The sequence below is a fragment of the Tachyglossus aculeatus genome, chromosome 4 (assembly GCF_015852505.1).
Source record: "Tachyglossus aculeatus isolate mTacAcu1 chromosome 4, mTacAcu1.pri, whole genome shotgun sequence".
Lineage (NCBI taxonomy): Eukaryota > Metazoa > Chordata > Mammalia > Monotremata > Tachyglossidae > Tachyglossus > Tachyglossus aculeatus.
The window spans coordinates 102411648-102428785 of NC_052069.1; the positions used below are offsets into that span (position 1 = coordinate 102411648).

General features: G+C 52.6%; 1 protein-coding gene across 1 annotated transcript in view; it reads left to right on the forward strand.

The window, feature by feature from the left end:
- NR5A1 (nuclear receptor subfamily 5 group A member 1) overlaps positions 1-17138 on the forward strand; it is a 48714-nt gene that overhangs the window by 16465 nt on the left and 15111 nt on the right. Inside the window, exons 5-6 of the mRNA XM_038745243.1 lie at positions 13059-13178; positions 15773-15920. Coding sequence (XP_038601171.1) covers positions 13059-13178; positions 15773-15920 — 268 coding nt within the window. The remainder of the gene's footprint in view (positions 1-13058; positions 13179-15772; positions 15921-17138) is intronic.

The following is a 17138-nucleotide window of genomic DNA, read 5'->3' on the forward strand; positions in this document are numbered from 1 at the left end:
TTGGGATTCTAGCCTTGCCTTACAGCAGAAGGGATTGAGGAAGTTCCCAACAATCAGCAGGGAAAGATCCTAGAGCAGACCACTTCTGCTAAGGATTTAAGAACAGAAGAGACCCCCACACTGGGCCAGAGGGAGCGATTGGTCTGCCTACCTGATTGGGGGTGGGGAGGAGGGATGAATAAACTGACATATTTGGGTAATTCTTGACTGGAATTCTTGGAGAAGCAGCATGGCCTAGTGGATAGAAGCAGAAGGACCTGTGTTCCAATTCCCATCTCTCCATTTGTCTTCTGTGACCTTGGGAAAATCACTTCACTTCTCCGGGTTTCAGTTACCTCACATATAAAATGGGGATTGAGACTGTGAGCCCCATGTGGGATATGGTGTGAGTCCAACCTGATTAGCTTGTATCTACCCCAGCACTTTATACAGGACCTGGCACATAGTAAGTGCTTACCAAGTACCATAAAGGAAAAAAAAAAGATTCAATCCTCCCTGATCTGACTGGGGGAAGCAGAGGCTAGCCCTTCCTCAGAGGTCCTGGAGAGTGCTGACCTCATCCCCCACCCAAAATAACTCTCTACGGAGCCTGAAACAGTGGGTGGAAGCTGTGTTGATTTGGTTTCAATCATATCAGTGTTTGGCTTCCATGCTGGTCACCAGGCAGCTGCTGTTCCCGGGAGGGATTAGAAGCAGAGCCCGGGCCCAGTGAGAGGGCCCAGCCACAGCCTTGAGAGCCCATTGTCTGTCCAGTGACGCCGTGAGATAGCCTATTCCTTTGGTTAATCCTACCAGGCAGGCACTGTCTGTCCCTGGGAGGAGGCGGAGGTCCCAGGGCCGTCATCATTCTCTCTGCGTGCCCCATGGTTGGGGTGGCGGGTATGATACATTGCCTCCCATCTCCTTCAGTTGGGACCGCCCTCACCCACCACCCCGCTGCCCTCTCCACTCCTCCTTTGCATTCTCCAATCCCTAGACCAGGGGCTGCCCGCTGGACGTTGTGGTCACCTTGGTGTTGAATACGAACCAGCTCCCCCGACTCCTCAGTTACACACGTGGGGAAATCAGAATCAAAGCATTGTGTCCCAGGCCTCACTCGCCCCATGTCCAAACTGGGCAGGGTGGGGTGCCAGGGACTCGGCCATTTTGGGGACAGAGAGAGGGAGGTCACGATTCTTTTTTCCCGGTTTCAAAATTGACAATGGGAAGTTTTGTGCTGGTGACTCTTATGGTGGGAAATACAGGTAGGTGATTCTCGATAAAGTTGCCCATCTCGTATTCCTGGGGAACTAAAGTTTGGAGCATGAGGCCTGTTAGCTGGGCTAGAGAGCACCGGTATGGGTCCACCCGCAGTGAACAGGGTTTTCATTCAGCTCCAAAGCATGGGAACAGGAGCTGGGATTCCTGGGACCCCCACTGTCTCCAGAATGTGACTTTCCTTAACTGTGCACATATGGGGCTCTGAAATTGGAGCCTTGGGGTGTGGAGGATGCTGGTGGCCTATGAGGCTCCCAGAATGGGATCAATAGATGAGAATGGCTTCTAGCTCCAACCCTCACTTATCAGCTCCTGAAAGTCCATTCACCTGTTTCCTGAGTGGAGGTGGGGTTGGGCGGCAGAGAGAGGCACTGAGAGAGCCAGCTCCCACTCAAGGCAGAAAACCTAGATCTGTGCCCCTTGGATGGGCAGATCTCCCTGCAATGTGTCCTCACAACCCTAGCAGGTCACCCCCATCCCCTTCCCCCCGACCCTTCTGAGGATGCTGTAGTCGAACCCTTCAACTGGAGCTATTTTTTGATTCATTGATCCCCAGGCCCCTTGGCTTGGCAGGGTAGTCTAGAGGTGGCTATCATCATCATCATCATCATCACCATTACCACCATCATCATGAATAAGGGTGATAATAATAACCTTTATTAAGCTCTTCAATATCAAAGCACTCTGCAGTACCAGGAACTGGTGATGATCTAAAAACTAGCCCGATAGGACCAGCCTCCAGGTGGAATGACCTCCTGCCTCTCAGATTGATAGGGTGTCTGTGCTGTTCTGAACATCCCTCCACACTCCGACCAGAGAGGGGAAACCCATAGCCCCCAAGGCTCCCCACTGGGTCATAGTCCTTGGACATGGAGGGGTGACATGTTCTTTTTCATCCCCCTGGAGGAGTTGGAAAGTTTGGCAAGGTGGGCGATGGATCCCTCGGCTCCTGCACCATCTTGCATTGCCAGTTACTGAGACAGTGCAGCTGAAGCTGGATGGAGTAGGGTGGCTGGGATAAGACCAGCTGGGATGACTCTAAGCTCACTGTGGGCAGGGAATGTGTCTACCAACTCTGTTCTACTGTTATATCATACTCTCCCAAGTGCTTAGTGCAGTGCTCTGCACACAGTAAGCACTCAATAAATACGATTGGTTGATGGATGGTGTGTGAGCGGAGGGGGCAGAGCAGGATGGCAAGGCCTCTGTTAAGAAGACAGAAAGAGACTTTCAGAGGCAGCACCACCAAGAGATTCTCTGTCCCGGCCCAGAGCAGCTCTGGAGATGGGGACTCCTTTGAAAGCCTCCAGGGGTGAGTGTGAGACTCTGGTCTCTTATCCCTAGACCAGCTGAAGCCAGGTTGGTCCACCTTCAAATTTCTCTCTGTCGCTCTCACCTCCCCCAATCTTCCTCTTCTCCTGGAAATTTCTTGGTTTGGAATTGCCTTCACCACCTTTAGGGGCAGGAGTCCTTAGGGAAAAGAGCTTGGTTCTTCAAGGGAATGTGAAGTTTGGGTTGGGGCGTGGGAAAAATGATGGTGAGTGAAGGATAATGGTAGTAATTTCTAATTCACTTGAGGGACCTGCCTGTGCGATAAGGACTCTTGACATGTCGGTATGGGTTTGAGCAAGAGGAAGGGCTAGGGAGAGGACAATTGGGGCAGTTTACCCTCCCGGAAGCCTCTCCTTTTGCCTCTTCTTCACACCTGCAGAGCTTTTAATGGCACCTACAGATCGTCCACTAGCATGAAGCCAAAAACAATGGAAGGATATTCAGGCGGTCTCATGTTCACTGTCTGTCCGGCGCCTGGCTGCAGAACCTGGTGGGATGAGATGGAAGAAGAAGAGAGGCTGGGTTCAAGGTTCTTGTGGGCTGGTATATTTTTACTTCTTATCTGCAAGGCTATTTGAGTCTGCTGCTTGGTTTAGTGTGGTGACAAGACTCATTCTCCCAGAGGGTTTGACATCAGCGTCCCCATCCCCACTTCCTCTCCCACCCTCCCCGTGACCGGCCCATCCCTGTGCGCAATGATGAGATCGCAAAGGACAGGGAGAGGGTAAGGTAGGTGCTAGGTGATGGGGGTGGGGGGCAGGGGGAAGGGAAGGCAGCTGAAAACCCCTCTTGACATCAGCTCACACTCCACGTCCAGCGGTGAGGGTCCCCGGAGCGCGTAGATTGGAAACAGATTTAACTTCCCAGATATATCGTTTCATTTAAGGGCCAGTAATTCTGTCAGTCCGTGTCTGACAAACGAGGGCCGGTGCTGCCAATCTGCGGGGAGAGGGACGCAGGCAGGCCGTCAGGGTGTCAGCCGCCGGAGAATTACGGACCGTGCTGGCCTTCGGCTGCGAGACTAATAGGACTGCTGAGCTGAGGGGGGATTTGGGGGGCCGGCTTGTTTATAGAAGGACCAGCGGGGGAGCAGGGTGGCGGCGGGGGAGGCAGCAGGAGATGGAAGAGGTCAGCGCTGACACCCATAAATACAAACTTTAACTGAGGCGAGATGAGATGTGTCAAGACTCAAGAGAAGATTTGTGATGTCTCCTCGTTGGGAGAAAATATGGGCTGGCTAGGGAGATCTATTTGGGCCAGTGGGGGGATTCAGCCAACTTTGTCCTCCGAGCTGTAAATTTCTCTTCGTTATATATATTAGAAGCCCAGGGGCTGACCTTTAGTTTAAGGTGCAGCCCCACGAAGGTTAAAGCAAAGCGCTCGTGGGCAATGGGAGTCCCCAGCCCACCTGCCCTCTCCCTCCCATTTGAAACGTAGGTTGGGGAGGGAGGGAGAAGTGAAGATACATTGGCTCCCAGTCCCCTGACTGGGCCTTCTTGCCTTCTGCCCTGGCATGGATGCCCCCCTCCCCCAACCCCGGCCTCCAGCTAGAAGATGAGATGCTGGAGCTCTGGAGACGAGATGGGTGGATTTTCTTTAGATTTATTGTGAGGGTGTTGGGTGGGTACGTGCCTCTGTGTGTGTGTGTGTGTGTGTGTGCGTGTGTGTACATGCACCTTGGATGTCTGGGTGTTTATGCAAGCCTGGCTATTTTTGTGTGGGTGTGTTTGCATGTTTGGGTGTCTGCGTGACTCTGTATGTTTGCATGTGTATGTGTGTGTGTGTGTATTTGTGTTTGTGCTGAAGGCTAAAGAACAGAAACATCTCCACTGAGGACAGCAATGATCTTTGACTACAGCGGAAGGGCTTAGGACCCAATTTGGGCCTTAGGGTGGACTCCCAAAGGTGGAGTTGGGGTCTACAGTCAATCAATTAATCAATCAATTGTATTTATTGAGTGCTTACCGTGTACAGAGCACTGTATTAAGCATCCAGTCCTGCAGTGACACTCCCTTAGTCTGTGCTGAGGGAGAGGCTCTCAGTCTGCAGTGGGAGGAGAGAGTGGAGATTCCTGAGGCCTTGGGGACATCTGTGTCTCTCTCTACCTACCTACTTGAATTTTTTTATGGTATTAATTAAGCATTTACTATGTTCCAGGCACTGAACTAACTGCTGGGGGAGATACAAGCTAATCAGGTTGGGTACAGTCCATGTCCTACATGGGGCTCGCAGTCTCAATCCCCATTTTATAGATGAGGTAACTGAGGCACAGAGAAGTAAGTGACTTGCCCAAGCTCGCACAGCAGACAAGTGGTGGAGACAGGATTAGAACCCAGGTCCCACTGACTCCAAGGGGTACACACTGCTTCTTAATGTGAATGTGAAAAGAGTTGGCCCTGGAGTGGGGAGGAAGGAATTAAGGGATTGATCCAGTCTTGGGATGGCCTGAAGTGAAGTTGAAGAAGTTGAAGCAGGAAAATCTCTTCTTCCACTCCCTCAGGGCATCCAGGAATGAGGGCAGGAAGACTGTGAGAAAGGCAAAGATGGATGTGGTAGGAGGGGGAAAGAGAGGAGGGGGAAAGAGAGTCAGAGATGACCCTTACCTGGCTGCAGCTTCTCACTGGCACATGCCCCTTGTCCTCCCCCCGACACCCTCAGATTGTGGCAGTGTCAGGAATGGGTCCTGCCTGACATCAACTCCTGTCCCACAAACCCTGGGAATTAGACTAGGGGATTAGGGGAGGGAAGGGGCCAGACTACTGGCCTCTGGATGGAGGGGGAGAAGTTCTCAAGCGGGGAGGGGCATGGGCCCTCCCCACTAGGTTGCTTTTCCCTCTCTGTCTGCAGCCTGAGGCTAGTAGCTATTCTAAGTCTTCCCCGTTCCAGGTCATCTTGACCCCCCATCAGCCAGAGATGGTTTGGCTTGTTTATCCCACATCCCTTCCCACCCAGACATTCTCTGGCATTGCTGAACATTTCCTGGGCGGCACAAGCAAGGAGATGGTAGGAGCTGAGAGAAAGAAAAGCTGCCCTTGTGGCCACCAGCACCTCCTACCTTTGACCTCTTAACCCTGGCCATGGTGGGGGTGGGAGGGTTACCTCTCACTTGCCTCTGGATATTGTATCAGGAGGTGAGGCTACTGGGAATGGATACTTCTTCCTCTAAACTGTAAGATCATTGCAGACGGAGAACAAGTCTACCAACTCTGTGGTATTGAAGGGGTATTGAAGCTGGGTTTGCTCAGAGGCCTTTCTTGCAAATGTCCCACACCTCTCCCCCAGTCTACCCTCAATACCTCTTCCCCCAACCCCACTCTGCAGGACAGTGCTCTCTACACAGTAAGTACTCAATAAATACCATTGATTGATCGATTCTTCCCTTTCCCTCCTCAATCTATTTATGAGCCATGCCCTTCCTACTCAATCAATTGCATTGATTGAACACTTACTGCGTGCAGAGCACTGTAGTAAGCACTGGGGAGAGTTGGTAGACATGTTCCCTGTCCACTGCAAGCTTACACAGTCTTCCCTCAGTTTGGGAAAGGCCCACAGACCAGCCTTGCAGACAGTTATAGGCTCAAGTACCAGGATCAAGTAGGTCAGGAAACATAGGTATTTATTTCATTCCCTTTAGATAAGAATCTCTGAGCTGATCAGACCACCATAGGTTGTCTGACCCACCTCCTGCCTCTGGACAGAGGAATGACTGACCCATCCAGGAAAGATGGGATCAATTCTCCCCTTAGGGAGGAGAATGCACAACTTCCCTGGGTCACTTGGTCTGGAATTTAGTCCCCAAGTAGACAAGTAATTCTTCCTGAATAATTTTACTTCTCCTGTACTTTCTATAGCAATTGGTCTATCTCTCCATCTCTTTTTATATCTATAGTTCAGGCTGGGGGCCTGTCAACTGGTAAGGAATCGAGGTCAGGTTAAGCCACCTCCAAGCTACTGGAGGTGACTGAAGAGCGTATCTCCAAACAGGTTCTTCTCATTTCTGATTCCCTGGGCCAGCCTTGGAGAATAAACTAGAAGGACTTTGAGGGGAGATTTTTGCAGGGCTTGAAAGAACCGCGTTGTGTATTTGGGGGATGGGGGATGGGGGATGGGAGTGATTAAATTGTCCCCAAATAAGGGTGCAAAGATCTGAGTGAGTTCTGGCAAATGAACTCCTCACCACCACCATTTCCTGTCCATTCTAGTTGGCACAGAGACATGGAGCCAAAAGGAGGAGATGAGCCTGGGGAAAAAATGAATAAGAAATCAAAAAGGAAATGAAACAACTGTTCTTCTCCCCCCCCCCCAACACACACACACACACAAACACACACACACACACACACGCACACACACACACACACACACCTCCACCGGGAGGAAGACACAGAGGCAGGGGCTCTTAGGGGATGGGACTGTGAATGGTGTAGAGACAATGGAGACGCCCGCCCGCTCCCGAGTCAGCCGTGTTCAAGCCTTTTGTGTCTCCCACGGTGGCTTTATGTAACCCCTGTGTGAGCAGATGTTGCAGCGACATCCCTGCACTCCCCCATCAGTCCCCCCCACAACCCCCGGTGTGCTCTGCCATTGTGCCTTGTGGAAGCTTCAACAGGGCCCTGTCAGACCGGCGGATGGTCTGGTGCTTTCAGGGTTTTCCTTCCCCTCTGGATTGAGGTTGGAAATGTAAAGGAGGAGGAGGAGGTGGGGTGGGGGGGAGGGGAGAGGTAGGCTGATGAAGTGTAATGGGAAGAGAAGGATTGGAAAGCAAAGAGATCGGTGAGGGTGGCGAAAATGGGGAGCGCACCCCCGGGTGAGATACTTCGCCCCACTGGGCTCTCTTCAACCTTGGGGAAATTTGGTAGATGCCTGGAGCCCACCCACCATCCTAAGGGGTGCTCTACAACTATCCCCTGGGGAGGAGCGGGCACCACCGCAGATGGATCAGCAAACCCCTTCCGCTTTAACTCCTACCCATCTCTTGCCCTTCCCACCTGACCACCTTGGTCTCGGCCTGCAAACACCCATCTGACTTCCCACCTTCTGCATGGTGCCAGCTGGGAGACAGGTACCTGGCAGAGCCTGGAGGAGGGGGAGGGAGAGGGAAGGAGCCGGAGCCCTGAGGGGGATCAAGCAAGCAGTCAATTGTACTTATTGAGCACTTACTGTGCGCAGAGCACCGTACTAAGCACTTGGGAGAGCACACTATAGTGAGTTGGTAGATGCATTCCCTGCATGAGCTAAGAAGGAACAAGAGGGTGAGGGTTGTAAGGAAGAGGATTGGAAGGGCAGAGCTCAGAGGAGACTGGAAAAGATCAATCTGTCGATCAATCAATCAATTGTATTTATTGAGCACTTACTGTATTCATTCATCCATTCAATTGTATTTTTTGAGCGCTTACTTTGTGTAGAGTACTGTACTAAGTGCTTGGGAGAGTACAATACAACAATTAACAGGCATATTCCCTGCTCACAATGAGCCCAATACAAAACACTGCACTAAGTATAGGATAGAGAGGAGGGACAGGTGGGCATGGTGGATGCTGAGGTTTTAAGCTCCTTCGGGGAGCTTACCTCTGAGACCCAGAGGTGTGAGTTGCCTGTGGGGAGGACAGAGATCTGGAAGAGAGGAGGCCTGGGTTCTTGCATTTGCTCTGCTCTGCTGCACTATTTGACATTGGGTAAATCACCCAATCTCTCTGGCCTCAATTTAAGAACATAAGAAATAGCATAAATGGGTCAGGCCATGGGTCTATCAAACCTAGTATTCTGTCTCAGATGGTGGCATCTCAAAGGTTGCTTAGAGACTCTGTAATTGCTGCTCCCCTTGACCCCTGTCCTAATATCTAGGGCTATATCAACTAACATCCTTTATTTTTCTCATCCACATCCCTAACTTTTCTAATAACTAAACTTGACAATATACCCAAACTCCACTTTTTTTTAATGGTACTTGAAAAGCACTTACTATGTGGCAGGGACTGTACTAAATATGGGGGTAGGTATGAGCTAATCAGGTCAGACACAGTCCCTGTCCCACATGGGGCTCACAGTCTTAATCCCCATTTTACAGATGAGGTAACTGAGGCACAGAGAAATGAACTCTCCTGAAGTCACACAGCAGAGATTTGGTGGAGCCGGAATTAGAACCCAGTTCCTCTGACTCCCACACCTGTGCTCTTTCCACTAGGCCACGCTAAAGCAGTCGAGCCTACTGACAACTTCTGCCTGCCCAACTTCTCATGGTAACGAATTCCAAATGGAATTTCCGTGACTCCAGATGGAGAAGGGTCTCAGACCAGGCAGGGGTTCTCCACATAACTTCATCTGCTCCTACTAGTCCTCCCCCCCGCCCCCAGCCTGGGCCCGGCCCTAGTCAAGGTCTTCTCTGCCCATTTGCTTGGGTGAGCGAATGGTGTGACCCTGTGTGGCCTGGTGTTGGGTAAGAGGAAGGAGAGGCTGTTAGTGACTGTGTGTGTGCATGGGGATTTTGTGGGTAAGAGTATGTGCGGGCATGCATGCCCAGAAATCTCCCTCCCCACTGAGTTGGGAGATGGGATGGCCCAAGATGGGGATTTGATGGGAGAGCATGGGGGAGGAAGGGAAGACTTTTTCAGTTTGCTTTTCACCAGCGCTCCCCACCACCAAAAGGAAGCCAGCATTCCCACTCATGCCCAAAGAGCCCACACAAATACCCTCTCTCTCTCTCTCTCTCTTTCTCTCTCTCTGGACCTGGGGGTGTCTACTCTGCAGGCCTCAAGGTCTCCTGTGCAGTCTCCTTCCCCTCCTCCACCTGGAGATGCCTGGAGATTTCTGACTTTGCTGGATGGGGCAGGGGCCAGGGATTCGCCTGTGATTCTGCGTCTCTCCTGACCTAAACACCGTTATCCACTTGCATCGGGGCAGCCCCAGCCCACCCCTGGGCTAGGCAGCACCAGCAATGAGGTTGTCCTGCCTCTCCACTGCTGGTCCTGCCAGCTGCTTGGCGGTGGATAAGACAGGCGTGGCCAAGGATTGTGAGACAGGGTGTTTCTTGCTCTGTTGCTCTCTGACATGATTTTGGGATGATTGGCACGTCTCTGGATCTGGGTTTCCGTGATCTGAGAGATTGTGTATCCCCTGCCCATCTCTGGAGCTTGAGCAAGAAGGATCCGGATTTCAGTAGAGAGCCAGGTTTGGGAGATGTTAGAACTGCTGTCCCCCTCCTCTGAAGGGCGGGGGTCTGCATGTGCATTTACAAGTGATTATGCATATGCACATGTTTGCGCATAGACGTAAGTGGATATATCAACAAATATATGAGTGGGGAGACAGGTCTATGCTAATATCTGCATACATATGCCTCTGGTTGTATATTTGTGGGTTTGTAGTCATGTGTGCACGTGTGTACACGTAAGTATGGCCAGGCATGTATGGATGAATTTTAAGCATGGAATTTTTTTTCCTGTTTTTTTCTTTTTTCTCTTGGTTTTTGCAGTTAGTTGAAAAAGACTCTCTCAGACCTTTCTAAGTCAATCTGGATATGATAGTCAACAGTACTTGAGAAGCAGAGTGGCACAGTGGAAAGAGCACGGGCTTTGGAGTGAGTGGTCATGGGTTCAAATCCTGGCTCCAGCACTTGTCAACTGTGTGACTTTGGGCAAGTCATTTCACTTCTCTGGGCCTCAGTTACCTCATCTGTAAAATGGGGATGAAGACTGTGAACCCCCCGTGGGACAACCTGATCACCTTGTAACCTCCCCAGTGCTTAGAACAGTGCTTTGCACATAGCAAGCGCTTAATAAATGCTATTATTATTATTATTATTATTATTATTATTATTACTTTACCAGTGAGGATGAGGGCACAGAGCTGCCTTCTGCTGTTGAAGTCCCGAGAGATAGTCTGCTCTGTGGCCATAGATTGCACCAGTTCTCCCTGCCTGCTTATGCTCAACGTGTGCCGCTGGGCCCAGGGAGACCGGGCATGAGAATGTGGATGGCTCTGTGCAACCCATCACCACTAATGCAAAAAGCATTAGAGCATATCTTGCTGGCAGTAGGATTTACCTTTCCCCTCTTAATTATTGTTGTCTGAGCAGAGCTTGCCTGAACGGCAAAGGGCCTGAAAAGCTGCCCAAGTGTATTTCTGTGGATAAAGCGTAAAGAGCAAGAGATTCTCTCTCAAAGGCACACATGGGTGCAATTTCACTGTTGGCAGTGCTGTCTTTGAACCAGACACCTATTATTATAAATATTGGTGTGTAGGTAAATGGGTATGTAGTTATTTATGTATGTGCAAATAGGTTTGCACAGAGAAGCATATTTGTGAATGCATGATTGTGTGTACCAATGAGCACATGAGGGGTTATGGGAGTAGGGTGTGGGGGCTGTATGATATGGCCCATCCTGGGGGCTCCCTGCCAGAGCAAAGTGCAAAAGCCAACGAGCTGAAGGCTGAGGTTGTCACTGAGTTAGAGACCTGGCTGGTATAGGAACTCCAGGTTTCTGCATCTCTTCTCCACACTTGGCTCCTTGCTGCCCATTGCCTACCATCATTCCCTGCAAACGATCCCTACCAACATTCCCTGCCACCCATCCCTACCACAATTTCCCTGCCAGTAATCCCTACCACCATTCCTTCCCACCAATCCCTTCCCCCATTCTCTGCCACAAATCCCTACCACCATTCACTTCCACTATTCCCTGCCACCATTCCCTGTCACTGATCCCTCCCACCGTTCACTGCCACAATTCCTTACCGCCACTGGCTTCTCCCACTCTCCTGCTGCCTTGAGTCCCCGGTCTAGTGGATCTCCCTCCTGGGCCACCCAGAAAAGCTGTGTGGCTCCTGAATGGTGCAGCAAACCTGGCCCAGCCCTTGAGCCTCCCCACCTTGGGGCTGGGAGGCCGGGGGAGAGGAGTTCCTCTGAGCAGATCTCGCTGCTGCCTGTGCGGGCCCTCTGGGGGGTGTCTGCCTGCCTGCCTGCCTGTCTGCCCTCCCAGATTGCTTCCCGGCCCTTTCTGCCCTCATCCCACCCTGCCCACCCGGCTCTGACTCCAGCACTCACTTGGCTTTCATCTCTCTTCCTGTTTGGTGACGGGAACGTGGTGTGTGTCCTCCTATCGTTGGTTTTCCTCCCTTTCCCAGTCTTCCTGCTTGGAGAGACTCTGCAGCCGAACAGTGCTCCCAGTCGCTCCCGGGAAGCGCAGTGGGTGGGATTAATTCCAGCCTCAGTAGGAAAATAAATAAGGGTGGAGAAGGGGCTGGGACGCACCCCACACTTCTCCTCCCCCTGGACAGGGAGGGGACTTGGTGTCAGTGAGCAGAAAAACTCAGAAGCCTGCATAGTATCCTCCTGCTCCCTCCCTGCACCCAAGTACCCTCCTCCCCTGAACTCCTCCACTCTCTCCCACCCCATATCCTTCCTTCCAGATCTCCAGCCAGTTCTACCGGTTCTGAACTAGAAATGCTGCAGAGCTCACCGCAGTCCCCCGACCCCTTTGGGGGATGTTTGGGGTGGCCTCTGGAACTGCAGCACAGAAGCCCAATTGTCCAGGCTTGGCTAAGGGCTCTGTACCATGTTCATCCCATGATTGACGGGCAGACCTGAGAACAGGAGCCCGGCTGATGCCCAGCCTCGGGAAGGGGTCATCCTCCATTTCAGGCCAACCAGGTGTGGGGCAGAAGGGAGTGGGGAGGGGGAGGAGCATTGCATAGGAAAGCACTGAGGTGTGGAGGGCAGATTTGAACTCTTTATTCCTGAATACATACACTGAGGATCATCACTGTGAGCCCCAGTTCATAAATAGTCAGGGAATTATTCAGCAGAGGACTCAGGGCCTGTTCTCAGGAAAGTTACCATCTTGGGGGTTTCCAGAAAATAAACATGCCTTCCTCAGAAGCCTCTATACCTTTATGGAACCCCGCCTGGAGACAGGAGGATGAAATATTTGGTCTCTTACCGACAGGACTGAGCAATAGGACAACGCATTTCAGCTGTTTTTTTTCCCCAGACTCCATTCAGTTATAATCTGCTTTCATCTTGTGTCTCCAGGATGGAGAAACGACACAATCCTACAACACAGGGGCGAAGCAGATTCCAATGGCAAACCACCCCGTTTCATTCATTCATTCATTCAACTGTATTTATTGAGCGCATACTGTGTGCAGAGCACTGTACTAAGCGCTTAGGGAAGTACAAGTTGGCAACATATAGAGATGGTCCCTACCCAACAACAGGTTCACGGTCTAGAAGGGGGAGATAGGCAACAAAACAAAACGTTTCCCTCCACAGTAACAGAAAAGAAATGTCAGTAAACAGCCGGTCCTGAGGCTTATTCAGTGAAGCACACACTGCCGAACACTTCCTGTTGGAGGAATGAAGGATCAAGGCGGGTTTGGGCTGCTTGTGGTCCAGCCTTGGCACCTCCCCGCTACAGACCTCCCAGCCCCCCAGTTCAGGCTGACAGGACTTTGTTTGACTCTGTCCCCAGGTGGCTGACCAGATGAAGCTGCTTCAGAACTGCTGGAGCGAGCTGCTCGTCTTTGACCATATCTACCGCCAGATTCAGCACAGGAAGGAGAGCACCCTGCTGCTGGTGACCGGCCAGGAGGTAACATCTGTTCCAGGCAGGGTCCGATTGGCAAGGGCCGTTTCCTCCGCATGCCCTCTGTGGCAACTCCCGGGGCCAGCTCTGCTGGGACTGGCACCGTCCCTAGTTGAGCTCTGGCATTAAGCACTTAAGGCTAAAAGGCCCATGACCCACCCCTGGAGGCTGCCCCTTGCAAGCAGTGGTAGTACTCCTGGCTGTATTCCCAACCCGAGTGAGTGACAATGACAGCGACAGCCAGCTACAAGCCTGGGGGTGTGGGGAATGCCGAGAATGAGGGGAAGGGAAGAAGAGTTCTAGTCTATTTAACCCAAAATATGAGGACAGGGTCCCCCTTCTCCTGGGTTAACAATCTCCAGAGGCCTGGAAACCTCGCTGGTGGGAGACAGAGAGGCTAGGGACAGTTTCCTCCTCCTTCTCCATCTCCTCCTTAGTTGCCATCTTATTTGAAGACCACTTCCAAGCCCTCATGCTTTGCAAGGGTGCTCTGGGGATTTTCAGAGGAGAGTGCACCCCAGCCTTATAAGTCACCAGCTGGTTTTCCAACTGGCTTGGCATTAGCCATCTCTCCTCGGTTGAGTGGCTGTTTTCAAGACTGTCTGCTTCCTTTGGGTCTGGGGCTGGGACTGGCCTCCCGCCAGGAGCTTGGGTTCTGGGTGGTGATTTTTCTGGGCCAGGTAGAGGCTATTGGCCCCGTCACTCTACCGCCTTTCACCGCTAAGCAGGTCCCCCTATTGCAAAATTCGTAGTGGAGAAACCCTCCTCCTCTTTTTTGCTTCAGGCTCCATTACCTGGGAGAAAGAGATGGGGGGAGGGGGAAAAGGTGGGTAAAGGAGAGGGAGAGAGACAGAGGAAAAAAGAGAGAGAGGGAGGGAAACAGAGGAAAAAGAGAAACAGAGAGGGAGGGAGGGAGGGAGGGAGAGAAGGAGGGAGAGAGAGAAGGAGGGAGAGAGAGAGTGTTCTGTGCCTGTGCTCCAAGGAGCCAAGAGGTGAGACGGGCCAGGCTGCTGACATCCCTCCTAGCTGAGACGCATGTGAGCCGGTCTCCCATTCAGGTGCTGTAATTACTTACAAACAACAGCAAACGACGGGTCTCGCCACATTGTACACTGGAGGGTACTTCAAATAAGTTGGCCCCGCAGAATTGGCAGTGTTTGCTGGAAAGAAACGTAGTCGTGTTTGACTTGATCCTGCTGAAGCCCTGGCAAAAGGAGGAGGAGGGGAGGGGAATAGCGGGGAAAGAGAGGAGGGGAGGAGGTGCTGACGGGCAAGGAGCATGGTGGGAAACTCCGCAAAATATTCGGAGTGTCGACCTGTCACTGCATGATGCTCCTCCCTCTTCTCCCTCCCCTCAGAATTGTAGTCTAGCCTAGTAACACTACGGGGAGGGCAGAGGGCAAGTAAACTTTGCATTCCTACTTACAAGGCTGGGGGCAACTCTCCTCCAAACCTTCCCCCCAGCCAAGACCATCTTTCCCTAATGCTGGTTTGTGTGTTCATTATGCCGCCCCCCAGCCCACCCTTCGCCCCCCTACCCCACAGCCTTCCCAGCAGCAGGCTGGTAAAGCATTCTGGAAGGGGCCTGCAAGAGAGAAACAGCCAGTGCCCACTAAGAAGGTGCGGTGCCACAAGGTGCCTCCTAGCCCCATCTCCCGAGCCTCTTGCCCACTCTTGGGCTAGGGACGTGGTGCCCACCCTTGGCTTGGCCGGGGCGGGGGGAAGTGCCATTTTGGGGGGGCAGGAAGAGCCGTTTGGGAAAGGAGTATGTGGGGGTGTGACTGGACAGAAGAAGCTTTGGGGAGTCAGTGACTTTTGTCTTACTTTCCTCCCATCGGTTGGAGAGTCTTCCCCGCCGCTCCCCCGCCTCCTGCGTGCCCCTAGGGTGACCCGAACAGATGCCGGCCGGGTTGTTTTGCTGGGCCCTGGGCTTGTTTATGTGTAGGGCGGGAAACAACGATCTGCAGATAGACCCAGACCGTCCTCAAAGTGCGCGGGCCCAGACGGCCAGGGGAGAGCTGCGAGGCCCAGACCTGTTTGTTTCCCCTGAGAAACTACAGCCCCGGCGGTATTTACAGATGAGGCTGTGAGAACGGGGCCTGGTGGTAGGAGACATCGTGTTCGCCACGGACACCTCCCTTGCCAACCCCCGCCGGGTTCCGAGATGGTCCCTGGCAGCCTCTCCTCCCAGCTCCTTAGCCGCTGCCATCCTTCCCTCCTTCTCCCTGTGTCCCCGTTCTCTCTTCCACCTCCAGCCTCTCAAGTACCCCCAGCCCCAGCTGCAATCACGAATAGGTATCCCCCACCCCACTGCCGTGGGTCGGAGAGTTTAGTGCCCGAGGCATTTTTCTGAAGAAGCCATGGGACACAACCCAGTTTTGTCCTTCTCTGTAGGCTCGGCCCCTGGGAAGAAGAAGGGCCCTTGGAAATCCCTCCTTCTGGCTTGCTGCCTTTCTGCAGCGTGCCCACAGGGTTTGGAGGCCCTTGGGAGGATCTGTGGGTGCCTGGCTCAGGGGGGAGACCCTAAAACACGGGGGCCACGAGGTTGGGCCCTGAGCCGGGTTCTTCCTCCCTCCCTCCCTCCCTCTGTCTGCTTTCAGGTGGACCTGGCCACGGTGGCGGCTCAGGCCGGGGCCCTCCTCAACAGCCTGGTCCTCAGGGCGCAGGAGCTGGTCCTGCAACTGCACTCGCTCCAGGTCGACCGCCAGGAGTTCGTCTGCCTCAAGTTCCTCATCCTCTTCAGCCTGGGTGAGTGCGGAAGGAGCCTCTTAAACTCCCAGAGGTCGCCCGGGACAGCCCCCTGCCTCTAGGCTGGCAGGCTACTACCTGAGCCATCCAGGAGAGATGCCTTTTCTGAAAGAGTCTTTTTAAAGGATTTGTTAAGTGCTTACTATGTGTCAGGCACCATACCCAGCACTGGGGTAGATACAGGCTAATCGGATGGGTCTATGTCCCACATGGGGCTCACAGTCTTGATCCCCATTTTAGAGATGAGGTCGATGAGGCACAGAAAAGTGAAGTGGCTTGCCCAAGGTCACACAGCAGACGAGTGGCAGAGCCAGGATTAGAAGACAGGTCATCTGACTCCCAGGGCCGTGCTTTATCCGTTTAGTCCATACTGCTTTGTTGATCTCTGGGGATGGAGGCATCAGAGGCCCCCTGGGCTTCCTGGGCTGGCGTTTTGTCTTCAGAACAGTCAGGAAATTCTCCTGCTGCAGTTCGAGTCTATTTCCTCTTTCTCGGTCCTCAGAGGCCATGGCAAACAGCTGGTCAGCATCCTCTCCACAAAAGTCCTTAATAGACTTGAAGACGATGGAACCCCCTCCCCTCTGCCCTCCTCCTTTCTCCACTCAGCCCTTTCTTCAGGCTAAACACCTTCCAGCTCCTTTAACTTTTCTCCCTCTTATCATTCCCTTTAAAGAGGAAGGGAAACTTCCTCCCCTCAGGGCCGCGCGCTTTCCAGGGAACTATTTCTTGGCATTCTTAAGCAGAGTCGCAGATGTCCACCTGCCCTCCCGTCATCCTTAGAGAAGCAGCGTGGCTCAGTGGAAAGAGCCCGGACTGGAGAGTCAGAGGTCGTGGGTTCTAATCCCGCCTCCGCCACTTGTCTGCTGTGTGACCTTGGGCAAGTCACTTCACTTCTCTGAGCCTCAGTTCCCTCATCTGTAAAATGAGGGTGAAGACTGTGAGCCCCACGGGGGACAACCTGATCACCTTATATCCCCCCCCCCCCAGCGCTTAGAGCAGCACATAGTAAGCGCTTAACAAATGTCATCATTATTATTATTATCTCTGGTGTAGGATGCTATTTTACCCATTTACGGCAGTCGGGGAGGGAGGGGTGGGGTGTGTGTGTGTGTTGTGTGTGTGTGTAGGGGTCGGGAGGAGAAAGTGGCTGTGACCTTTTGAGCGAGCTGTGAATTTGTGACTGGAAACCCCTCCTTGTAGAGTTCCTTGCTATTGCAG